Source organism: Armigeres subalbatus, chromosome 1, assembly GCF_024139115.2.
Source record: "Armigeres subalbatus isolate Guangzhou_Male chromosome 1, GZ_Asu_2, whole genome shotgun sequence".
In the NCBI taxonomy this organism is placed as follows: Eukaryota; Metazoa; Arthropoda; class Insecta; order Diptera; family Culicidae; genus Armigeres; species Armigeres subalbatus.
Window position 1 is genome coordinate 3,336,207 of NC_085139.1, and position 27,280 is coordinate 3,363,486.

General features: G+C 43.0%; 2 protein-coding genes across 4 annotated transcripts in view; one reads left to right on the forward strand and one right to left on the reverse strand.

Moving 5' to 3' along the window:
• The window catches only part of LOC134219793 (uncharacterized), a 45,974-nt gene extending 36,265 nt beyond the window's left edge, over positions 1-9,709 (forward strand). For all 3 annotated transcript variants that reach the window (XM_062698658.1, XM_062698674.1, XM_062698666.1), the window contains 2 exons: positions 8,811-8,983; positions 9,052-9,709. In XM_062698658.1, the coding sequence (XP_062554642.1) occupies positions 8,811-8,983; positions 9,052-9,499 (621 nt within the window). In that variant the 3' untranslated portion in view covers positions 9,500-9,709. The remainder of the gene's footprint in view (positions 1-8,810; positions 8,984-9,051) is intronic.
• Positions 9,710-9,848: 139 nt separating this feature from the next.
• LOC134219820 (tetratricopeptide repeat protein 30 homolog) overlaps positions 9,849-27,280 on the reverse strand; it is a 29,791-nt gene continuing 12,359 nt past the window's right edge. The window contains exon 3 of the mRNA XM_062698694.1: positions 9,849-11,181. Coding sequence (XP_062554678.1) covers positions 9,992-11,181 — 1,190 coding nt within the window. The 3' untranslated portion in view covers positions 9,849-9,991. The remainder of the gene's footprint in view (positions 11,182-27,280) is intronic.

Here is a 27,280-nt window from a genome sequence, read left to right on the forward strand (position 1 = left end):
GTTTTGTAGATAGTCAGTTTGGTACGGCGGCGAACTTTATTGCGGAGTCCAAAGTACGTACGATTTCCAGCCACTATGCGTCTTCGAATTTCTCTGCTGGTATCGTTATCGGCGGTCACCAGTGAGCCCAAGTACACGAATTCTTCAACCACCTCGATTTCGTCACCACCGACAGAAACTCGTGGTGGGTGGCTTACATTGACCTCTCTTGAGCCTCTTCCTATCATGTACTTCGTCTTCGACGTGTTGATGACTAGTCCAATCCGTTTACCTTCGCCTTTTAGTCTGATGTAGGCTTCCTCCATCCTCTTAAAGATACGTGCCATGATGTCAATGTCGTCGGCGAAATCAAATAACTGGACGGACTTCGTGAAAATCGTACCACTCGTGTCAATACCTGCCCTTCGTATTACTCCCTCCAAAGCGATGTTGAATAGCAGACACGAAAGACCATCACCTTGCCATAACCCTCTGCGCGTTTCGAATCGACTAGAGAATGCCCCTGAAACTCGAACTACGCGTCGCCTTGATCAACCGTATCAGTTTATCTGGAAATCCGTTTTCGTGCATTAGCTGCCATAGCTGGTCCCGATCGATTGTATCATATGCGGCTTTGAAGTCGATAAATAGATGATGTGTGGGCACGTTGTATTCGTGGCATTTCTGCAATACCTGACGAACACCTGGTCTGTGGTAGAGCGTTCACCCATAAATCCCCCTGGTACTGCCCCACGAACTCTCTTGCAATTGGTGTTAGTCGGCGGCATAAAATTTGGGAGAGTACCTTGTAGACGGCGTTCAGAAATGTGATTCCGCGGTTGTTGCTACATGTAGATGCTTATTGTAGATGGGACACACGACACCTTCCATCCACTCCTCCTCATCCTCCCAAAACTTGGTAATCACCCAGTGCAGCGCTCTAGCCAGTGCCCCACCACCGTGTTTAAACAGCTCTCCTGGTAGTTGGTCAACTCCAGGGGCTTTGTTGTTTTTCAGCCGACCGATCTCCTCCTGGATTTCCTGGAGATTCAGAGTCGGAAGTCGCATGTCCTGCGCGCGTGCTCCTAGGTTCATTACCATACCGCCACCGTTGTCTGCCATATCGCCATTCAGGTGCTCTTCGTAGTGCTGCCGCCACCTTTGGATCACCTCACGCTCGTTTGTAAGAAGGTTCCCGTTTATGTCCTTACACATATCGGGCTGTGGCACCTGGCCCTTACGTGAACGGTTCAACTTCTCATAGAACTTTCGTGCGTTATTAGTGCGGTACAGTTTCTCTGTCTCTTCACGGTCTCGATCTTCCTGTTGGTGCTTTTTCCTCCGGAAAATCGAGTTTTGTCTGTTCCGCGCCCGTTTGTATCGTACCTCGTTCTCCCTCGTGCGGTGTTGCAGCAATCTCGCCCATGCTGCATTCTTCTGCTCAACTAACTGCTCACATTCGCCGTCATACCAGTCGTTTCTCTGATCCGGAGCCACCGTGCCTAGTGCAGCGGTTGCGGTGCTTCCAATGGCGGATCGAATATCTCTCCAGCCATCTTCAAGAGATGCTGCGCCTAGCTGCTCTTCCGTTGGGAGTGCCACTTCCAGCTGTTGCGCGTAGTCTTGGGCTAGTCTACCGTCTTGTAGCCGCCCAATGTTTAGCCGCGGCGGACGACTCCGACGCGTGTTGATCACCGTCGAGAGTTTTGAGCGCAGACATACTGCAACGAGGTAGTGGTCGGATTCAATATTCGCACTGCGGTAAGTGCGTACGTTCGTCATGTCGGAGAAGAATTTACCGTCGATTAGAACGTGGTCGATTTGGTTTTCCGTTACTTGATTAGGTGATTTCCATGTGGCCTTGTGGATATTCTTGCGGGGGAAGAAAGTGCTTCGGACTACCATACCATATGCAGACTATCCGGTCCGATGACTGGTCTATACATTTCCTCCCTTCCTACCTGAGCGTTCATGTCACCGATGACGATTTTGACGTCCCGCAGTGGGCATCCATCGTATATCTGTTCCAGCTGTGCATAGAACGCTTCTTTCTCGTCGTCGGGTCTCCCTTCGTGTGGGCAGTGCACGTTGATGATGCTATAGTTGAAGAAACGGCCTTTTATCCTCAGCTTGCACATCCTTGCGTTGATTAGTTGCCACCCAATCACGCGTTGGCGCATCTTTCCCAGTACTATGAAGCCGGTCCCCTGCTCGTTGGTGGTGCCACAGGTTTGGTAGAAGGTAGCCGCTCGATACCCGCTTTTCCACAATTTCTGGCCTCGAGGTACCCAACAAATTATGACAAATGGCCTTTAGACATTTAAGTGGTTATGCCAAATGGTATTATGGCAAACGGCATTATGCCGAATGGCATTATGCCATATTGGCTTCCCCCAATATGAACAATGAACATAATGAATTATATGCTCCTTCGTATTATATGTAAGCCTTAACAAACAAATCAAATGGGCTCCATTCCGGGGAAATGCGTGCTTCAATATAAGTATTTTTGGATAGAAATATAGTATCTAGTATTTTTAATTTATAGAAATGACAGCGAAAGACATAGTTTTTTAGACTGATACCTATTTCTGGGAAATGACCCTGGGTTTCTGGTTCTGGGTTTTTGATTTCTGGGGAATGGGTCATTCGGATTTTTTTCGAGGGAATGGGTCATTCTGGGGATTTCTTTTCGGGGAAATTGTGCATTCTGGGGAATATCATTCTGGAGAATTGGTCGTTCTGGGAAATGGAATTCTGGGAAATACCATTCTGGGGAACTGATTCTGGGGATTGGTCTTCTGGGCATTGACCTACAACCCATCAACCATCCAGAAGGAAACACATTAATCATTGCTTTTCACAGGGAAATCCATGATTCCGATGGAGGGACAACAGTTATTAATGCTTTGTACCCAGCAAACACATGTTTTCTACAAAAGGATTTAAAAGGATTGTGTTTTTAATGGTGTTGCCGACTGGAATTATTTTCATAATTGCGGCTTTATTTTAGTATTTTAGTAAACACAAAAAATATGTAAACCGCCCGTTATTTCAAATTACCATCACTTTTGATGCTCTTCCTAATTATGCAACATGCTATGTATGTCAAATGACCTTATGCCAAATGGCTTTATGCTTTATGGGATATCAAGAATATGTCATTTTCAGGGAAATGCCATTTTCGGGGAAATGTCATTTTCGACGAAGTCTCATTTTCCAAGAAATACATTATCGTTTAAGTCATTTTCGGGGAAAAAATTATATTTCCGGGAAAATGTTGTTGTCGAAGATTTGCAATTTTTGAGTAATTTGGGCGATTCGTTTTCGGAGAATTGTACATTCTTGTACATGTTCCAAATTTGGATTAAATCGACCCATGCGATAAAAAGTTATACAGAACTGTTCGTTTCATAAATATGTCATCCTTTCTCATTCATCTCTGACTCTCACCCAGTCTGATCTCGTCTTCCTAAGACAGAGAATATGTTTTCAAAATGTGGTGGAAATTGGTGAAGGGGTTCAGAAATCACGCTGTATTGATCGATACCTGAACAATACCCCTCTTTCACTATCTTTCCCATTTTCCAATGACCTACCCACCTTCACTGAAATGGTTTTCTTAGGATAGATAGAGAATATTTGATCCAAATTTGGTTGAAATCGCCCAAGGTTGAACTGAGTTGATCGATAACTAAACGATATCCTTCCTTTCCACTTCCCTTTCCCGCTTCCAATGACCATCCCACAATCACTACAATTGTCTCCTTAGGGCAGAGAATTTGTGTTCCAAATTTGGTTGGAATCGATCAAGAGGTTAAGAAGTTACACTGAGTTGATTGATAACTAAATAATACCACTTCTCGTTTTCCAAAGATTATTCCCCCTATCGTCAACTCCTAATAAAGAATGTGTGTACCAAATTGGGTTGAAATCGGTCAATGGATTCAGCAGTTATGCTGGAACATACAAACATTGAGTTTTATATACACATAGAAGGATACAACGGACAGCAGGGACTATGTCCAAGGGCTTGACGATCCCTCCCCAGGCCATCTGCGAGTTGTGGCGCCTGCCTAGGATGTGGTGGGGTTTGACAGTGGGCCCTGTTAAACCTCTATAAAAAGCTGCATGTATCCGCAAGTAGGCCCCACCAAAGCGACCGTGTGCCGCTCAAAGCGCACAAGCCCAAGTCCTAGTGTTAGGTGGGACGCTAAACAGCCCTGACACGACGGCCCTCCGACGAGACAGGAGGTTTGCGCAGGCCCAATAAGCCGCATAGAAAACCAATCATTACGAACAATATAAGAGATAATGCGACTCGATATAATCAGCAAAGACCTAGGCGACGAATACAGGATCACGATTGGAAGCTTGGAACATGGAATTGCAAGTCGCTAGGTTTCGCAGGTTGCGACAGGATGATCTACGATGAATTACATCCCCGCAACTTCGACGTCGTGGCGCTGCAGGAGATTTGCTGGACAGGACAGAAAGTGTGGAAAAGCGGGCATCGAGCGGCTATCTTCTACCAAAGCTGTGGCACCACCAACGAGCTGGGAACCGGCTTCATAGTGCTGGGTAAGATGCGCCATCGTGTGATTGGGTGGCAGCCAATCAATGCAAGGATGTGCAAGCTGAGGATTAAAGGCCGTTTCTTCAACTATAGCATCATCAACGTGCACTGCCCACACGAAGGGAGACCCGACGACGAGAAAGAAGCGTTCTACGCACAGCTGGAGCAGACATACGATGGATGCCCACTGCGGGACGTTAAAATCGTCATCGGTGACATGAACGCACAGGTAGGAAGGGAGGAAATGTATAGACCGGTCATCGGACCGGATAGTCTGCACACCGTATCGAATGACAACGGCCAACGATGCATAAACTTCGCAGCCTCCCGCGGAATGGTAGTCCGAAGCACCTTCTTTCCCCGCAAAAATATCCACAAGGCCACATGGAGATCACCTAACCAAGAAACGGAAAACCAAATCGACCACGTTCTAATCGACGGTAAATTTTTCTCCAACATCACGAACGTCCGCACTTACCGCAGTGCGAATATTGCATCCAACCACTACCTCGTTGCAGTATGCCTGCGCTCAAAACTCTCGACGGTATACAGCACGCGTCGAAGTCGTCCGCCGCGGCTTAACATTGGGCGGCTACAAGACGGTAGACTAGCCCAAGAATACGCGCAGCAGCTGGAAGTGGCACTTCCAACGGAAGAGCAGCTAGGCGCAGCGTCTCTTGAAGATGGCTGGAGTGATATTCGATCCGCCATTGGTAGCACCGCAACCGCTGCACTTGGCACGGTGCCCCCGGATCAGAGAAACGACTGCTATGACGGCGAATGTGAGCAGTTAGTGGAAGAGAAGAATGCAGCATGGGCGAGATTGCTGCAACACCGCACGAGGGCGAACGAGGCACGATATAAACAGGTGCGGAACAGACAAAACTCGATTTTCCGGAGGAAAAAGCGCCAGCAGGAAGATCGAGACCGTGAAGAAACGGAGCAACTGTACCGCGCTAATAACACACGAAAGTTTTATGAGAAGTTAAACCATTCACGTAAGGGCCAGGTGCCACAGCCCGATATGTGTAAGGACATAAACGGGAACCTTCTTACGAACGATCGTGAGGTGATCCAAAGGTGGCGGCAGCACTACGAAGAGCACCTGAATGGCGATGTGGCAGACGAAGATGGCGGTATGGTGATGGACCTGGGGGAACGCGCGCAGGACATAATTCTACCGGCTCCGGAACTCCAGGAAATCCAGGAGGAGATTGGCCGGCTGAAGAACAACAAAGCCCCTTGGGTTGACCAACTACCGGAGAGCTATTTAAACACGGTGGTGAGGCACTGGCTAGAGCGCTGCATTGGGTCATTACCAAGATTTGGGAGGAGGAAGTTTTGCCGCAGGAGTGAATGGAAGGTGTCGTGTGTCCCATCTACAAAAAGGGCTATAAGCTGGATTGTAGCAACTACCGCGCAATCACATTGCTGAACGCCGCCTACAAGGTACTCTCCCAAATTTTATTTCGTCGGCTAGCACCAATTCTAATGGAGTTCGTGGGGCAGTATCCGGCGGGTTTTATAGGCGAACGCTCCACCACGGACCAGGTGTTTGCCATTCGCCAAGTACTGCAGAAATGCCGCGAATACAACGTGCCCACACATCATCTATTCATCGACTTCAAAGCCGCATATGATACAATCGATCGGGACCAGCTATGGCAGCTAATGCACGAACACGGTTTTCCGGATAAACTGACACGGTTGATCAAAGCGACGATGGATCGGGTGATGTGCGTAGTTCGAGTTTCAGGGGCATTCTCGAGTCCCTTCGAAACCCGCAGAGGGTTACGGCAAGGTGATGGTCTTTCGTGTTTGCTATTCAACATCGCTGTGGAAGGAGTAATACGAAGAGCAGGGATTAACACGAGTGGTACAATTTTCAATAAGTCCGTCCAGCTATTTGGTTTCGCCGACGACATAGATATTATGGCACGAAACTTTGAGAAGATGGAGGAAGCCTACATCAGACTGAAGAGGGAAGCTAAGCGGATCGGACTAGTCATCAACACGTCGAAGACGAAGTACATGATAGGAAGAGGTTCAAGAGAAGACAATGTGAGCCACCCACCGCGAGTTTGCATTGGTGGTGACGAAATCGAGGTGGTAGAAGAATTCGTGTACTTGGGCTCACTGGTGACTGCCGAAAATGACACCAGCAGAGAAATTCGAAGACGCATAGTGGCTGGAAATCGTACGTACTTTGGACTCCGCAAGACGCTCCGATCGAATAGAGTTCGCCGCCGTACCAAACTGACAATCTACAAAACGCTCATTAGACCGGTAGTTCTCTACGGACACGAGACCTGGACGATGCTCGTGGAGGACCAACGCGCACTTGAGTTTTCGAAAGGAAAGTGCTGCGTACCATCTATGGTAGGGTGCAGATGGCGGACGGTACGTGGAGGAGGCGAATGAACCACGAATTCCATCAGCTGTTGGGAGAACCATCCATCGTTCACACCGCGAAAATCGGACGACTGCGATGGGCCGGGCACGTAGCCAGAATGTCGGACAGTAACCCGGTGAAAATGGTTCTCGACAACGATCCGGCGGGCACAAGAAGGCGAGGTGCGCAGCGGGCAAGGTGGATCGATCAGGTGGAAGATGACTTGCGGACCCTCCGTAGACTGCGTGGTTGGCGACGTGTAGCTATGGACCGAGCCGAATGGAGAAGACTCTTATATACCGCACAGGCCACTTCGGCCTTAGTCTGAATAAATAATAATAAGGATACAACAAAATTCTATTTAGTCAGTCAAATAAGGCCAAACATTTTTTTGACGTAGGACTACGTCCGTCTTTTCTATATTGGGGTACACCTTACGATTGCGAAAATCGGGGACCGTCACGAAAATATGATAGACTTTAAACTTTAATATCTCCGCCGTTTCTCGATGGATTTTCAATTTGGTCCGATCAAGGATGAGTCAACGCTTCTTTGTATTTATATGAAAATACTGATTTTTATTTATTTATTATCGATAATTGATAAAAAGTTTAGAAATAGGTAAACCAACCAATCACGTACATGCATCACTAGCACAGACATCAAAAATCAATCACTTGCGGGTTTGCATCTAATCCTCAGTTTGAACAAGATTTCACGCAGAGCGGACGCATCAAAGCGATCGCAGCGGGGCGGACACAGCATCACGGAAGCGCTGGTAACATTTTCAAAGGAAATCCATCGCATTGGTTTTAGTGCTCGGTGTGTTGCTGCAGATCATTCAACATCAACGAACTAGCATTTCATATGAAGAAAGAGTTGACTATAAAAATAGAAAATAAATAAATAATGGCTTTTGTATAAAATCAATGAAGACGCCACCTCAGTGGAAACTATCTACAGCAACCACCCATCGGTGAACGTCGCTCGGACAGACAGATGCCAAGAGATAATGTTTGGTAATATGAAGAAACTTCGTCTTGAGTCAATTTTCTGTTTTTATTCTTCGCAATAATACGCATCATTCCAACATCTAATAACCTAATTCAGAATCTTGCGAGAAAATTTCATAGGATTCTTAGAATTCGTCATGCTTCAAACGGTCTGTTGTCTGCTGAATCTCGATCAAAATAGCTCGCGCGCGCCGGAAATCAGCTTTCTTATATCTAATGGAATTAATCCATTAGCCCCGCCCCTTCATGATTCGTTATGAATGCACATTATATTTACATCTTTATCAGATCACAAAGGGGTGGGGCTAACGGGTTTAATTTGTAGAATACAAGAAAGCTGCTTTCCGGCGCGCGCGAGCCATTTTGGTCAAGATTTCGCAAAGAGCGGTTCGACAAAATTTGATGCGCTCCGCACAGCAGTACGAAGGCGTGGGTAGTAGTGGCAATGCTGAAAAAAATATTCCAAATGGTGGAGGCTTGGCGAAAAATCATCGAAGACTGTGTGTAATTGATTCTTGAAGTTCTACTCACTTTGCCACGTACGCTTTCATTGCGGGCGATAACCAAACGAAATATATTTGGGTTTGATTTGACGCTTCTTTTGATTTCATCTTGACGCGGTTAAAAAAACACTTTAATAAAGTTTAAAAAAAAAAAAAATCTTGACGCGGCACTAAATAGTCAACTTGTGATACCATTACGACATGATGTATGTCTTTGGTTACCATCATCGAGGGTCTCTCGATATTGTAAATTGGGCTAAACCTTTGAAAATATATAAAATATAAATTGAAAAGATTCAAACTAATTCATCTTTTACCTTTTTTCAATCAAATATTCTACATCTCAGGTAAAAAATCAAGGCAATTGTGGTTCATGTTGGGCGTTCAGCGTTGTAGGTAATATTGAAGGACTCAATCAGATCAAAACCAAAGTTCTCGAAGAATTCTCTGAACAAGAATTGCTGGACTGCGATGCGGTCGACAGTGCCTGCCAAGGAGGATACATGGACGATGCCTACAAGTAAGTAGTCTACAACGCAAACACCGATCCCATTTTATCTTGTCGCTTAAACCTGCTATCTGTTTCAGAGCGATCGAGAAGATCGGTGGTTTGGAGCTGGAAAGTGATTATCCGTACATTGCAAAGAAGCAAAAGACATGCCACTACAACAGCACCAAGGTGCACGTCCGCGTTAAAGGAGCCGTCGATTTGCCAAAGAATGAGACGGCCATTGCCCAGTACCTGGTAGCCAACGGTCCAATTTCGATCGGTTTGAACGCCAACGCCATGCAGTTCTACCGGGGTGGAATTTCTCACCCGTGGCGTCCGTTATGCAGTAAGAAGAATCTGGACCACGGCGTGCTGATCGTTGGGTACGGCGTCAAAGAGTATCCGATGTTCAACAAAACTATGCCCTTCTGGATCGTCAAGAACTCCTGGGGTCCCAAGTGGGGCGAGCAGGGCTACTACCGAATCTTTAGGGGTGATAATACCTGCGGTGTAAGCGAGATGGCATCATCGGCTGTGCTAGAATAGACACCTCCAGGGGAAAGTCTGGTGGGTGAGAGCAGTTGTCACGTGATCATCTACCAAAGTGGGGACAATAACATCTAACATTAATGTCTACTGTGGGATATATTTGTCAGCGAATATTAATCCTAGAAAGCAATATAGTATGTATTTTTAAATTCAATATCATAAAATTACTAAATGTTTCCTGTATTTTTTAAATAGCGATCAAATTTATACAGATAATAATCTTTGATCCGAAATAATGCCTTATTAGGTTAGTACTGTACTTCAATTACTGACTATGTTTCAGCATAATCTGAAAACTTTGCACTTGACTTAATCTGCAATATGTTGTTATAGTTATGGCTGTGTCAGGTGTTGTTCTACTATTTTTAGAGATTTTTAAAGTAAAAAATAACAAGCATATCAATGAAACCTACTTTCCAACAATAGAACAACCGTCATAGCTCTGAATAGATCCTGTCAGCTACGGATATTTTATGTTTTGCATCCATTCTACTTGTACTCCATTAATCGCAGCAGCAGAGCCCTCAGCTTTCGCGCTTCCGATCCAATTGTTGGCGGTTGCTCACCGCTCTCGTCCAATGGCCCCGTTAGGACGGATGGAATTGTCAACCCATACGCTTCACATGTACGCAGGAAGCTGAGCGTTTCCTGAATAGCAATCGATGGCAACACAATGGTCTGCTTGGATAGTCCCGTCAGCAGGCCCAAAACACATCGCTTCACGTGGAGCCAGGTATCGGCGCAGAGACGTGCCCCGGATCCACCGTCTAGAGCGTGTGCTATTCTGGATAAACCGAACTCGTAATTACCCTTGGCGCAATAGAGCGTTCCAATCACGAGATTGACGATACACAAATGCAAACACTGACCATTGGCGTTGCCTTTGCGCTCCTCAGCGCGTTCTACTTTGCGCATCAGCTCCTCGGCTTCTTCGTTTTGCGAAGTCATGATATAGGCCACGCAAAGGTTCGCCAATACTGACGCCGGCACTGCCAAGATATCGTCATAGTTCTGACGCACAATTGGTTCATAGAATGCGGCGGCTTCCTTGTAGCGATCGCCTCGCATAAAGAGAACATGAGCTGCATGCAACCTCCAAGTTGGTGTTTCCGAGCAAAATTCCGCACTAGCACGGAACTCCCTTTCCGCACCTTGAAAGTCGTCCGTGCGCCACGGAATCCATGCTCGCGCCATCGCAACAGGGAGATAGCTCTCCAGGGCGGATTCGTACTCGCGTAGTGACATACGGAGTGCATTCTGATCGGGAGCGGAACGACATTCCTGCACCTTTGCGGCCAATGAACGAAGCCTTCCTCCGATGCTGTTGGCTAGGACGCCAAGCTTCTGTTCGGCTTCCTCCGGGGTAGACTGCGCTGTAATGAGGGCATCCAATAGGTCGTACAGGTAGGGCGACAAATATTTGTACGTAAGATGGGTGTGCTCGGCGAGAATGTCAGCGGCCGTGTCGTACATTTCATGCTTGCAGCATAGTAGCAGTAGATTGGCGAAGGTTTCCGGTGGGCAGGTAGGAGGACCCAGCTCGAGGAGGAACGCCAACCGACGGAGGCCTGCTCCACCGCCGACCGGATCAGTTAGTGCCATGTTATGTAGCGTTACCGGATCAAGTTCCGGTTCCGAACGTGGAGGCAGATCGGTTAAGGCCTCTCGTGATCCTTCGGCTGTAATAAAAAAAAAAAAAGCAATCAACATTGGTATGTTTATGTCTTTTTGAATAGAAAATTATATTTTCATTTAATATCTAATTTTTTATAGATAATTAATAAACAAATTGTTGTCAGCGCGAGATTCCACTGGACTGGCAACGCTTGTCCATACACTACCACATAATATAGATATAATAGTACCTAGATGTTTCGCTCTACAGCGACCTGTCAGAGAGATGATGCGGCATGAGGAGAAGATTGAATGTCTATTGAAGAAGAATGAATTATATGAAGCTTGATTGAACGCACTAATTGCTACAATTTGTTATCCTAAAAATCTATATATCTAATGTTAGTAAAATCTTAATCTAGTGTTAGTTAACAGTTGAACTTGAAACATTTATCATTGTACGGTAAGAATTAATTATTATGAGTGAAGAATGCTGAATTTCTAATTAAATGTATCTCTCAAATTAGCTTAGCCTAAACAAGCAGCAACCGAGTGATTACGGCCTAGTTGAACATAAAATTATACGAAAAGTTGGTATGTACCACTCATCTACGTTCGAATATCTAAAGTTAGATCTAACAAGTTGTAGTGTCTATGGTGAGGGCAAGATTTGAGTATTGATAATAACAAAACCAAAATGTAAAATTCTTTGAAAGAATTTATGGTTTAAAATGGAAAGCGCTCAATTTTATTGAGCAAGTATGATATTCCTTATATTAATTCGAATCAGTGTAGCAAATGAAACATCGTCAGTATTTACATGGGCTAGAACAGGATAAATGATTCGAAACGCAAGTGATGCGCTTCGAAGCGAATGTTCAAGTGAGAGGGAGAAATAACGTTTTGTGCTTACTTATGCTTATAAAGTTGATGCGAGGGTTGATGTATTTGTGTCTCTCAGTTGAATTTGAACAAGAAGAGCGAGATCATACATGTGTAAGTGTTAAAGATTCGGTTTGAGTCACGCGTGACGAGAATCCATCTTCAAGATGATCTTCAGTCTGTTGACGAATTTTGAAGCGGTCGGTTGTATTTATTCGGTTTGTGTGGTTCAAGCGAAAAAAAATAGTTGTGATACGACATGGCGTGGACGGTAGGTATATTTAAGTAATGAAAAAATATTAAGAGAATTAATATTTTGCATTCGGCACGAGTGGGTTCCCGTTTGCCAAAAACAAAAAAAAAAAAAAAAATCAAAGATAATGTGCGGACGAGTGGGATCCAGCACGACGCAAGAACGAGTGGGTTCCTTGCGTGTAAAAATAATATGAAAAATAAAGAAAAAGAGTGCGGACGAGTAGGTTCCGGCACAGAATTTGAAATGCAGGACGAGTGGGATCCTGTAAAAAAAAGAGCATTCGGCACGAGTGGGTTCCCGTTTGCAAAAACAAAACAAACAAAAAAAAGTCAAAGAAAATGTGCGGACGAGTGGGATCCAGCACGACGCAAGGACGAGTGGGTTCCTTGTGTGAAAAAAGTGCATGAAGAAAAGAGCATTTGGCACGAGTGGATTCTCGTTAAAAAAAAAAGGCAAATAGAGAAAATATGTGGTCCAGGGGCCTCATTGCACATCTGTTTTCGATAGCTCTTTAGTATGGCAGTTTGCATAGTTGCGAGTCAAGATGCGCAATGCCACTCCAGCACGACGCAGGACGATTAGGTTCCTTGTGTGTATCAGTGGTTGAAATGGGCAAGGTGCGCGGACGAGCGGGTCCGATGCGAATTTGAAATGCAGAACGAGTGGGATCGATGTGACACACCTGTAATAAAGCACATAAATAGGAGTGGAATTCTGTGATCTAGAGGGTTGTCATAATAACAAAGTAGTACAACTGCAAGTTGACCATTCTGGTTCAAAGAAAAGTGAAGTCTGAAGGGTGTGCACTTGTAGATGATCCGATTGCTATATGTGTGTTGTGTTCAACTTCGAACAAATTTAGAATGGAATGATGTTGATTTTAATTACAGGATGTGGAAGGTTGAGTGTGGGAGCCAAGAGAATGTACAATTATAGGAGTTCGAGCATTGTGTACAATACAAGTTTAGTTATGGCAAGGCGTGGATTACTGCAAGTAAGAGATTTAAGTTGGATTCTTTATTGATTTCGATTGTAAAAAAAACCCAGATTAATCCACCTAGCGGTGATGGCGCCTTTCTCGCGCAAAATGGTAATAAATGTAGCCTTTACGCTTACACCTCGATGTTGTACAAGAAAGGCAAAACAGTTACACCGTCTAATGTTATGATAGAAAATTTATACTAGTAGACGACAGATGGCGCTGCCAAAAGTTTCTCGAATTTCCTATGTTCGAATTTTGACTTTCGGACAATTTCTTAGTACTATGAAACTGAACGAAGAGCATACTTACGCCTAAATGCGTGCAACACGAGCATCTTTATAGTACGATGAAACTCTTAATGGGAGCAAGCCACGGATAAACTTCAAAAATATTCATAGATGCAAGGCATTTTTCATAACACATTATTGTTCTATGTGACTATGTCTCATCACTATTTTAATATTATCTTTTTTATGCGATTCGCAAATATTATGAAATTCAATAATGATCAACAGCGTTTTAGTCTCTGTCGGATGCAACTTGTTGCAAGAAAATCGGTAAAGAGTTACTATGTGAAAAAATGGCTAATGTTTTTATGGCATTTTGTGCACACACATACACACACGAACAGACAGACATTTGTTCAGCTCGTCGAGCTGAATCGATTGGTATATAATACTATGGGTCTCCGGAACTCTTATCAAAAGTTCGTTTTCGGAGTGAAATGATAGCCTTTCGGTACAACTTTGTTGTACGAGAAAGGCAAAAAGAAAAGATTCTAACCATTTTGGTTTAATTCGGGTTGGATTTGAAGTAGATTAGAGTTATGATTGGTTTTGTTGTGTGTTGTTTTTTTATTGGATGTGTATTGATTCTGAGTTAAAAGTTTAATTAGATTTGTGTTGGATGTGTATTGGATAGGCGTTGGATTTGCATTGTCGCATGCAAAACTGAAAGTAGCATTGTATAAGTATTTGCGATTGATAAGTCGGTGGGAAGTGTACTGTTTCACAGTGAATGGCCTAGATTCCAAGAATAATTTGTAACTGAAGCTTTTATATGCGAATTGAATTTAGATTTTATTTAGATTGGATAACTCGATCATTGATTTTGTATTGTTCTTTTCAGTAGAGGATTGGATTTGATTACATTTGCATTGAATTGGGATTGAATTTCAGGTAAAGTTTAAAAAATAAAAGTTGATTTTGGATTGTATTTGAGTTGTATTACATTGGGATAAGATTTGGATGATTCCATGGAAACCCGTCAGTTATATTTTGCCCAAAATTAAGCTTTGTTTATTTCAATGATGACGTGGATCTTACATGACAAAAAGATTGGACTGAAATTGATTCATGATTAATTATGATTTGATCTGAATTGTAATTTTATTCGAATTGGATTGCTGAATTATTCTTATTATTATTGTGTTGGATTTGGATTAAATCAAAATTGAAATCGAAATAAATTCACATTTCAATTGATTCGTTTTAAGATAAGCCTTAGCATATTCCACACAAAATTGACAATTGTATTCGTGGTAGCCCTAAATAGTGATTAAAAATAATGTTGTAAACGGGAATTTAAACAAACAGATAATGAACATTAGATAGAAAACAGATTGAATTTAATTTGTATTCTATTCAAACTTCTAGGAGTTCAAATTTTAAAAAAGATTGTAGTTTGATTCAATACTGGTTGATTTAGATTATTCCAAGTGTATGGTTAACATTGAAAATAAAAGCAGACAGACGGTACAATATAGATTAAAATTTAACCTGAACTCGTAGTTTTAATAAATTTTGATTCAGTTTCGACTAAAACTATTTATATATAGAATGAATTAACATTAGATTTGAAATCATTTAGAATTGAAATTTGATTCAATTTATATTGGATTAGCAATGTTGCTGGATTAGTTCTGCAAATTTGTCAATTTTAAAGCAGCATGAGAATTTTTAATATCGGATGATAGAAAGAGCGTTAATTTTGTTTTAATATCAGAATTAGAAAATAACGACGACAAGATTGAATTTCTAATGAATTGCTATTTCATTGGATTATATTTTTAATGGATTTTTAAAGAGATTTTCAGCCCACAGCTGGTTTATCTCTAGAATACAATTACTTAATTTCAGATTATTAATTTGGAATTGTACTTGCATTTGATTTGTGTTTTGATTTAGATTACAATACATTTGAAATGAATCAATATCGAAATTTGTCTAAATTTGAATTATAGGCTTAGATTGGGTGTAGAATAAATTAGGATTAAGTTAGATTACCAAAAAAAAGGATTTCTGAATATAGATTAGTAAACGAAATTTGTTGTTTTCTTTGAAATTGTTTTGAAAGTGTTGTTTTTATGAAAATATAGAAACATGCATTGCTTGAAATTTGGAATCAATTAAATTGATTTGATTTGCAATTTTGTATCAAAAGAATATTATTATTACTAATCAACAAAAATATTAGTTTTGTTATAATTTTAGATTGAATTGGATTTGTACTGTATCAGGGTTGAGTTGAGATGGATATAGATCATATTTTCGAGTTCGTAATTTATATACATTTATTTTGATTTGGATAGATATCAGATTGTATTTGAATTGGTTTTAAATGGAATTCAAACTGGTTTTGTACTTAGAGTGTAAAACACAAGGCCGTCATGATTAGAATGAATGGTAGGGTAATTCGCCAAATGTTGAACGGCTAATTTCTTCGCCTATTGTTGAACGCACGTGCATTTCTTATGGAAGTTCAACAATAGGCGACAAAATTAGCTGTTCAACATTTGGCGGTTTCCCCTAATTAAATTCATTTATGATATAGGAGTTCGTATGGGTTTTGTTCAGAAACCAAAAAAAAGGAACTTAGGTTAAGTATTTTGATTTTGGGAAAGTGTTTTTTTTTTCTTTGAGTGCATTCACATGAAACATGATTGTAATATGTTTCTTAATACATTATTTATACTATTCACTAAGCCATATGAGTGGAGAAGAGGGCGAATGTAGTGTCTATGGTGAGGGCAAGATTTGAGTATTGATAATAACAAAACCAAAATGTAAAATTCTTTGAAAGAATTTATGGTTTAAAATGGAAAGCGCTCAATTTTATTGAGCAAGTATGATATTCCTTATATTAATTCGAATCAGTGTAGCAAATGAAACATCGTCAGTATTTACATGGGCTAGAACAGGATAAATGATTCGAAACGCAAGTGATGCGCTCCGAAGCGAATGTTCAAGTGAGAGGGAGAAATAACGTTTTGTGCTTACTTATGCTTATAAAGTTGATGCGAGGGTTGATGTATTTGTGTCTCTCAGTTGAATTTGAACAAGAAGAGCGAGATCATACATGTGTAAGTGTTAAAGATTCGGTTTGAGTCACGCGTGACGAGAATCCATCTTCAAGATGATCTTCAGTCTGTTGACGAATTTTGAAGCGGTCGGTTGTATTTATTCGGTTTGTGTGGTTCAAGCGAAAAAAATAGTTGTGATACGACACAAGTGACCATGAAATAAAATGTAAATTTCATCAAATGATCTTAGGTATCCCATGCAACATCTACCGTCAGAGCATCGATTGTTGCCTGACTCCAAGCGCGTAGTAAACGTGAGTAGAATAATTTCTAGCAATAGTATTTGTAAAGTGATTTAAAACTCTCTCCTCCTTATATTAGGAATTTTATAATCCTTCTTGGAATAAATATACGGATTAAAAATACGGAATCTGCTTTGTTGTATGGTGAGCCAACAAATTATAAAATTCGTTTATCAACTATGTCAAGCCGTAATACAAATAAATCGGGTGGGACCAGTGGTTCCAAAAGTCACCGTTCGGAGAAGGAAAAGGGTGAAATTCCAGCCGGAATAGAAAGTGTGCCGGGTGAGAACAGTGGTTCCAAAGGCAACCGGTCCGAGAAGGAAAAAGGTGAAACTCCAGGAATAGAAAGTGTCCCAGTGGTTACAATTACAACGGAAGGAGTGGGGCTGTTTCTCCCAGGACGGTCTTGTAGGTCCTGTGTAGAACCTGACAACGATGATATGATGCAGTGCGACGCGTGTCATGAGAAGAACATTTCTCATGTGTGAGGGTGACTAGAGATGTTGAGAAAGTGAGCTGGTATTGTCCTAAATGCGTATCCGCAACCAGGATCCAGCAAACAACTTCAACAGACGACCAACAGCTCCCACCAACGAGTGGTGTCCATATCAGTCAGGAAGAGCAGCGCAAACCTAAAGGAGGGAAGATGTCTTCTTTGAGAATTAGACAGCCTGCGAGCACGTTAAGAGTAACCACAAGAAGCGCTTCGCGAAAGGAAATTTCCACTGCCCCCTTGCCGACAGCTGCAGGTGAGACAGCAGATGCAGCGGAATTTGCTTCTATGGAGAATGCGCAGGACGAGAGGCAGCCGAAGAGATCGGCCGCCAGCACCTTTATATCGAGCTCATCTCAAAGGTCACTGAAATTGCAGCTTCAGCAACTTGATGAAGAAAACGCACTTCAACGGGAAAAACAGAAAAAGTACAGTATTCTCGAGCAAATGAGCAGTCGTTCCGGATCATCGTATGGCGCAGGTTCCAGTAGGGTCGAAAGCTGGGTGAAAAAGACGAGCACCTTTCTAGAAGAGGGGAAATTTCAGACGAAACACTCTAATTCAGGAAGGGCACCAGGGAAATCCTCGAAGAAATGAGTCTTCCGGGTTTAACTGTTTAACAGCCGAATTCACCTCACTACAGCACAAGACCTGGTCCTAGATGGTCTCCAAGCCACGCTAGTCACCTTCTCAGCAATGACAACAGGTTGCCTACCCGACTACAGCACGATTCCAGAATTCCCGTTAACCGTCCTTCATACTTGTCGATACCTCAGGGTACGGCAGTATATCCGTCTGCTGAACACAACATGCTGGCATCTCCAATCACCGTATCACATCAGCATCTGCATCAGTATCAAGCACCAAGCAGCCAACAACTCGCTGCCCGACAATAGGGTGTCCCAAAAAAAATCGATGTTCGAAAAGTCATGGTGCTCAACCCTGAAATGAAAGATATACCTGTCTGGATAATTTTTGTAGAACAAACCGAATTTCTAAAAAATCGTTTAGAGGTCGCGCCAGATCGATTTTTGAAAAATGAGCTTTTTAGGTGAAAAATCAAATATTGGGTCCTTTCACAATTTTTCTCAGGGTCACCCATTCGTTTTATATTTTTTTATTTTTCTGTGGATCTTTGCCCGTATTCTCCATGAATTAGTTTTTGGTATTTTCCGTTTTTACAGTCTGCAGAACATTTTAAATATCGAAAATAACACATTTTTTCGACTACTTTTCGAAGTTACTTCATCCTCAAACAAAAAATAATTTTTACTCGTGCAGAAAAACTTACATACTACAAAGAGCTATTTATAAGGAGTATTTTCATAAATAAAGATCCAAGAAATGTTGTTCTGGGGCTGAGATATTGCAGTTTTAGTAAATAGTCAAAAAGTGTACAAATTCGGTACTTTTTCTCTACATGTTATAATTTCATCAAAATTGCACCAATATTTTAATTAAATTTAAAAACAATTCAAAAGCAAATAAATGGGAATATTTTCTAGGTAACATAGCTTTTCTTTCCAATGGAGTTGGTTACCTGAATCACAGGATTTGGTCGGAGTAAGTAAATGGAGCCAGTAATAAAATGATATCACACCCATCAGTTAATATGTAGCCATATACAGGTTTACCATGAACTCTTTATTAGTTTTTATTCAATCATAGGATGCTTTTCACGGTATTCAAAAAACAAGGCAGGCTCAGCACGTATGTAAACATTCAGTTTGAACGTAAACATGTGTCGTCACTACTATCTTCGCACAAGCTGAACTGAGACGATGCTTTACGGTCTCAGCATGCTTACTTTTGTACTCTAACATGTGGCGATAAAATATGCGTCACTCTTGACGTGTCACTTTTCTTACGAGCCTACCTTGTTGTCTGTATACCGTGATGCTTTTGATATGTCATATGACAGTCAAATAATTTTTTTCGTCGTATCAGTTCGACAGCTTTTCCATGAGTTCACAAAAAAAACGGAATAAACGTAAAGTAAAAACGAAAAATGACACTTCAAGGGTGACGCATATTTTATCGCCACATTTTAGAGTACAAAAGTAAGTCTGCTGAGACCGTAAAGCATCGTCTCAGTTCAGCTTGTGCGAAGATAGTAGTGACGACACATGTTTACGTTCAAACTGAATGTTTACATACGTGCTGAGCCTGCCTTGTTTTTTGAATGCCGTGAAAAGCATCCTATGATTGAATAAAAACTAATAAAGAGATCATGGTAAACCTGATTACTTGTATATGGCTACATATTAACTGATGGGTGTGATATCATTTTATTACTGGCTCCATTTATTTACTCCGACCAAATACTGTGATTCAGGTAACCAACTCCCTTGGAAAGAAACGCTATGTTACCTAGAAAATATTCCCATTTATTTGCTTTTGAATTGTTTTTAATTCAAATTAAAATATTGGTGTAATCTTGATGAAATTATAACATGTAGAGAAAAAGTATCGAGTTTGAACACTTTTTGACTATTTACTAAAACTGCAATATCTCAGCCCCAGAACAACATTTCTTGGATCTTTATTTATGAAAATACTCCTTATAAATAGCTCTTTGTAGTATATAAGTTTTTCTGCACGAGTAAAAATTATTTTTTGTAAGGATGAAGTAACTTGAAAAATAGTCAAAAAATGTGTTATTTTCGATATTTAAAATGTTCTGCAGACTGTAAAACGGAAAATACCAAAACTAATTCATGGAGATTACGGGCAAAGATCCACAGAAAAATAAAAAAATATAAAACGAATGGGTGACCCTGAGAAAAAATTGTAAAAGGACCCAATATTTGATTTTTCACCTCATTTTTAAAAAATCGATCTGGCGCGACCTCTAAACGATTTTTTAGGAATTCGATTTGTTCTACAAAAATTATTCAGACAGGTTTATCTTTCATTTCAGGGTTGAACACCATGACTTTTCGAACATCGATTTTTTGGGACACCCTACCCGACAAGCAATCTCAAGGGATTTACCTTTGTTCTCCGGGCAACCAGAAGAGTGGCCGATATTCTTGGCGACCTTTACCAATACCACGGCGATGTGTGGATTTACTGACGATGAAAACATTATCAGGCTCCAGAAATGTATGAAGGGTAAGGCGTATGAAGCGGTGAAAAGTTTACTCATGCATCCGTCAAATGTACAACGTGTAATGGACACCCTGCGAATGCTTTTTGGGCAACCAGAGACGATTGTACATTCTTTAATCACGAAAATCAACAATCTGCCGGCGATGAGAGAGGATAGGTTTGAGACAATCGTTGAATTCGCCGTCAACGTTCGGAACTTCTGTGCGACGGTCGATGCATGCGGGTTGGAGGAATATCTATACAACATTTCTCTACTACATCAACTAGTCGCGAAGCTGCCGCCGTCTATCAAGCTAGACTGGGCCCGATACCGTCAAACTCTTCCAGCGGTAAATTTAGCAGCGTTTGGAAATTGGGTCTACTCATTAGCTGAAGCTGCAAGCACGATCGCAACGCTTCCTGTTGGCTTTGATGCGAGGCCAATTCGCAACGATTCTCGTGGCGGCAAGAAAGGAAATGCCTTTTCAAATGCACACTCTGAGTCACCGGATGTTAAATCTACGTTGACATCATCGAAATTTGGCACAGCGTCGAGCCGAATGGATGAGACTTGTCCTATATGCAAGGGCGGGTGTAAGACGGTGGAAAAATGTAAGCGTTTCCTTGAACTCTCCAGGGACTCTAGATGGGCTGTTGTTAGAGAAAGTGGACTTTGCCGCAGATGCCTCCGCAGTCACAAAGCTGTTTGTAAGGCAAAACCGTGCGGAAAAGATGGCTGTGAATTGAAGCACCATCAGTTACTTCACAATGAGAAAAAGGTTGCAGCAACAGAAACAAACGTTAGTCCATCGTCTTCAGTACAAAAGCCTTTCGTACCACGACTTGGCACCCAGACACATGATTGCAACGTCCATCGTACGAGTTCCAGCTCCGTTCTTTTCCGTTACCTACCCGTAACACTATATGGGAAGAATCAGTTCGTTGAAACGTACGCGTTCTTTGATGACGGATCGGAGCTTACTCTTTTAGATGAAGAGTTAGCGGAAGAGCTACAACTTGAAGGAAACACGCTACCATTATGCCTTCGATGGACCGGTGGCGCGGAGCGCAATGAAAAGAACTCGCGAATCGTTAATTTGGAAGTAGCTGGAATTCACAATCAGAATAAAAGATTCCCCCTCACGTCGGTTAGGACCGTCAAGGAGCTGCTGTTACCACGTCAAACGTTAGATGCTGTCGAATTGAAGCAATTGTATCCACATTTACGCGGGCTGCCAATCCATTCGTACCGTGACGCACGGCCACGTATCTTAATCGGAATGAAGCACGCTAGTGTCGGAATAGTCCTGAAATGCAAAGAAGGGAAATTCGAAGATCCTATTGCAGTCAAGACTCGCATTGGCTGGACGGTCTGTGGAAAGATGAACCGTAGCGCAAAAGAGTCAGCTCAATGTATGGTTCATGTCAACACAGAAAATCAGGATTCGGATGAACAGCTGCATCTTGCAATGAAGGCATACTTTGCATTAGACAGTCTTGGTGTCACAAAGCTAAATGGGAATCTTCTTCCCTCCTCCGATTACCAACGTGCCAAACGTCTTCTTGAATCGACAACCAGGCTCCTCGATAAGCGTTACGAAGTAGGATTACCGTGGAGACACGATAACACCCGGCCACCAGATAATCGAGCGATGGCACTGCGTCGGCATCAGCAACTCCAAACGTGAATGGAACGCGCCATGGACTTGGCAGATTCCCTTAACGGTAAAATCGTCGAATATGTTTCCAAAGGATACGCCAGAAAGCTCACACAGGAAGAACTTGATCAGTCATATCTGCGCATCTGGTATCTCCTCATATTCCCAGTTACGAACCCCAATAAGCCGGGGAAAATAAGACTGGTATGGGACGCAGCAGCTAAAGCATTCGGTGTTTCACTAAACTCTGCCTTACTGAAAGGTCCTGATTTACTCTGCTCACTGTTTGCCATACTTCTACAATTTCGCCAAGGTCGCATCGGGTTATCCGGAGACATACGTGAAATGTTCCATCAGATTTTGATGCAAACTGAGGACCAGCATTGTCAAAGGTTCTTTTGGGCAGACGAAGATGGTGAAGGTTTACGATGGTATGGTTTACGTACTGCAAGTTATGAGTTTTGGAGCCAGCTGTTCACCAAGCTGCGCTCAATACGTCAAAAATATGAATGCGGAGCGTTTCCGAGCATCTCATCCAATCGCTGTTCAGGCAATATCAAAACGCCACTACGTGGACGACATGTTGGTAAGCGTTGACGAAGAAAATGAAGCTGTACGCCTAGCAGAGGAGGTCAAATATGTACATTCTCAGGGCGGTTTTGAAATCCGCAATTGGATGTGCAATGTGCTCACGGCGCTGCACGAAGGCAACACGACGGAGAAGGATATGGACTTGTCTTCAGAAATAGCCATCGAGAAAGTCCTGGGAATGTGGTGGAATACGGCGACAGATGAATTTTTATTCAAAGTAGGATGGACACACTACGATCCACTTCAACCGACAGGCCAATGACCACTCACTAAGCGTGAAATGCTCCGGGTCCTGCGGACAATTTTTGACCCTTTGGGACTTATCGCCCACTTTCTGATATTTCTCAAAGTTCTGCTTCAGGAAGTTTGGAGATCCAAAGTTGAGTGGAATGAAAACATTGCAGGGAATTGTACAGAAAATGGCAGCTGTGGACTAAAAGTTTACCCCAAGTTGAAACCGTCCGTATTCCGCGCAGTTCGAATTCATCTTTGGCACTGAACACCTGCACTGAGATCCAACTTCATACGTTTGTCGATGCCAGTGAAAATGGGTTTGCTGCGGTAGCCTTTCTACGGTTCGACTACAATGGATCTACGAGGTGCTCTATAGTCGCTTCGAAAGCTCATGTGGCTCCATTGAAGTTTTTGTCGATACCTCGGTTTGAAGGGCTTGCGCAAAGCATCATCTCCTCTCTATCACTGCGAGTGTACTGGACAGATTCTCGAAACGTGCTCGACACGTGGATCGACTCAGAACATCGTCGCTACTCGCACTTTGTGGCTTTTCGACAAGTGAGATACTCGAAACATCTGAACCAGCGGAATGGCGATGGGTCCCGACAGACTCAATGCTGCCGACGATGGGACGAAGTGGGACGGAGCACCGGATCTTACAACAGAAAGCAGATGGTTCATCGGCCCAGATTTTTTTGTGGTCTCCAGAAACAAAATGGCCGGAAACACCTTGTCTGCGCTCACCGGCTACTACAGAACTTCGGCTGCACTTGATGGTGCATCGAACGGTGCCATGCGATTCACCTATTCGCGTGGATGATTTCTCAAGTTGGAAACGGCTACGAAATAGTGTGGCATTTGTTTTCCGTTATTTTTCCAACTTGCGACTGAAGGCAAAACAGCAGCAGATCTACCTTGGACCACTAAATGTGACGGAGCTTAAAAAAGCTGAGGCTTATCTATTCTGTGTAGCACAACGAGAAGGCTTCTCCGACGAAGTAACTACCCTACAGCAAGCACGTTCAACTGCGTCTGTGAAACTGCTACCAAAATCCAGTTCACTATACCGACTAACTCCATGGTTGGATGACCAAGGAGCTCTGAGAATGCGAAGCCGAATCGGCGGCTGCCAATTCGTCAGTGACGACACCAAACAACCAATTATTCTGCCCCGCGATCACCACATCACCACACTTGTAGTTATGCACTATCACTACAAGTACCATCATTGTAACCATGAAACCGTGGTCAATGAACTAAGGCGAAAGTTCCACGTTCCCCGCATTCGAGTCACCTTCAATAAGGTCCGTAAAAGTTGCCAGCGTTGCAAGAACGAAAATGCGATTCCCCAACCACCAGTCATGGCGGACCTTCCAGAAGCAAGACTCGCGGCGTTCACGCGCCCCTTTACATATGTCGGGATAGACTACTTTGGTCCAATGGAAGTGGTCATCGGTAGACGGACGGAAAAGCGTTGGGGAATGCTGATTACTTGCTTAACCGTCCGTTCTGTTCATATTGAGTTGGTTTGCTCCCTTAGCACAAACTCGTGTATTATGGGTATACGTAAGTTTATCTCGCGCAGGAGCACTCAGAGAAAGATTTATAGCAACCGCGGCACGAATTTTTTCGGCGCCAGCCGAGGATTGAGTGTAGCCCTAGCAGCAATCATCCAAACAGGGATGACGGAATTTGTTAGCCCAGACACTGAATGTTGGGTTGTTGGGAAAGATTGACCCGATCGGTGAAGACAAACCTAGCAGCAATTCGTCCTGCTTCTAAACTCACGGACGACGAACTAAGGAGCACGCTTATGGAAATTGAGAACGTCATAAAGACACACGACCTTTAACACATATTCCAATCGACAGTGATTCGGCGCCAGCGTTGACCCCGAATTATTTTATTCTTGGGTCATCAGACGGGTCTAAGCCGCTTTCAACCATAGGCGATAGTGGCTCCACGTTACAGCGCAATTATCGAACCTCCCAAATTCTTGCCAACCAATTTTGGAAACGATGGGTAAGTGACTATCTTCCGGAAATATCCAGGCGGACAGAATGGTTCGCACACACAAAACCGATCGTCCAAGACTTCCAAGAAACTGTTGGCCGAAAGGAAGGGTCATCCAGGTCAATATAGGACGCGACGGATGCATCCGATCCACAATGGTTCAAACAGCTCAAGGAGTGTACGAAAGGCCGGTGACAAAGCTAGCAGTCCTAGATGTTTACCGCGAAACCTTGTAAACCAACTGGTAGTTGGCGTACCCCGGGGGGTGTTGTCAGCGCGCAATTCCACTGGACTGGCAACGCTTGTCCATACACTACCACATAATATAGATATAATAGTACCTAGATGTTTCGCTCTACAGCGACCTGTCAGAGAGATGATGCGGCATGAGGAGAAGATTGAATGTCTATTGAAGAAGAATGAATTATATGAAGCTTGATTGAACGCACTAATTGCTACAATTTGTTATCCTAAAAATCTATATATCTAATGTTAGTAAAATCTTAATCTAGTGTTAGTTAACAGTTGAACTTGAAACATTTATCATTGTACGGTAAGAATTAATTATTATGAGTGAAGAATGCTTAATTTCTAATTAAATGTATCTCTCAAATTAGCTTAGCCTAAACAAGCAGCAACCGATTGATTACGGCCTAGTTGAACTTAAAATTATACGAAAAGTTAGTTGGTATGTACCACTCATCTACGTTCGAATATCTAAAGTTAGATCTAACAAGTGACCATGAAATAAAATGTAAATTTCATCAAATGATCTTCAGGTATCCCATGCAACATCTACCGTCAGAGCATCGATTGTTGCCTGACTCCAAGCGCGTAGTAAACGTGAGTAGAATAATTTCTAGCAATAGTATTTGTAAAGTGATTTAAAACTCTCTCCTCCTTATATTAGGAATTTTATAATCCTTCTTGGAATAAATATACGGATTAAAAATACGGAATCTGCTTTGTTGTATGGTGAGCCAACACAAATAATTTGAAAAAATAGTGAAACTACTAAAGAAAATGGTACTTTTGTTGGTAGTTCTCACGTTTTTGCCTTCGATGATCGCTCCAGAAACAAACTTTTTATTGAAGGCCCGGAGACCCATAGTGTTATATATACCGATCGACTTAGTTGGATGAGGTGATGTCTGTGTGTATGTGTATGTGTGTGTGCGTGTTTTTTTTACAAGGGTTAAAGGCCATCAAAAATCCGCGCGACAGACACCTTAAAGGCGAACAGGGCTGGGCTCCACCCGACCTGCTAAAAATGTGCCTCCCGGATGAACCGGGTTCCTTATCCTCTTTGCCTCGCTCTGCGATATAGTCCGCCCTTATGGCAGGCAGTCTTCTACGTGCCTCCGCAAACCTCGGGCAGTCGAATATTACGTGCTCTGGAGTCTCCTCTACGTTGATACACGCCGGGCAGAATGGCGATGACGCATGACCACAGCGGTGCAAATATTGGCGGAAACAACCGTGTCCGGATAGGAACTGTGTAATGTATAAGTTCACCTCACCATGCTCCCTGTTTTCCCTATTCGACACATTGAGGATGACCCGATGGGTCCACCTTCCATTATCCCCACTCCTGCTGCCACTTCACCATAGAGTCCAGTCTCACCGCCTTCCTCACATTTCTGGTATCCCTCCGTTGGTAGCACTTGATATCCTCTGCTAGGATCATGCAGATTGGAATCATCCCTGCGATAACGCAAACTGCCTCCGACGAAATAGTTCGGTACGCACTCGACTCGACTCAAATTTTAGACGAAACACGCTATTCAGTTTCCTCCGGTTACGTTTCGTCTTGAGCGCAGCTCCCCAGGCTGAAACTCCGTACCTTAGTATCGAGGATGATACTGTCGCCAGAAGACGCCTACTGCTGCCTTTCGGACCGCCGACGTTCGGCATGATCCTTGCTAACGCACTTTTCACAAGAATAGTCCACGTGGGTGTTGAAGTTCAACCGGTCATCAATCATCACACCTAGATCTCTCAGAGTCCGCGCCGACGGGATGTCATGCCCTCCGATGGTAATCTGGATTACTTTGTAGTTGCTGACCAGCATCACTTCTGTTTTGTGATAAGCCAGCTGCAGCTTGACTCCATTCATCCAGGTTTCTACTGCGTCGGTCGCTTCCGCCACCAGCATTTCCACCTCCTCCAGTGACTCACCGGTTATCGTTAGGACGACATCATCCGTGAATCCGTTAATCTTTACATCTTTGGGCAACTTCAGCATCAGCACCCCGTTGTACATCACATTCCATAACGTTGGGCCTAGTATGGACCTTTGTGGAACGCCCGCCGTAACCCTGATCGACTTCTGCCCCGAGTTCGTGTCGTAAACCATAAT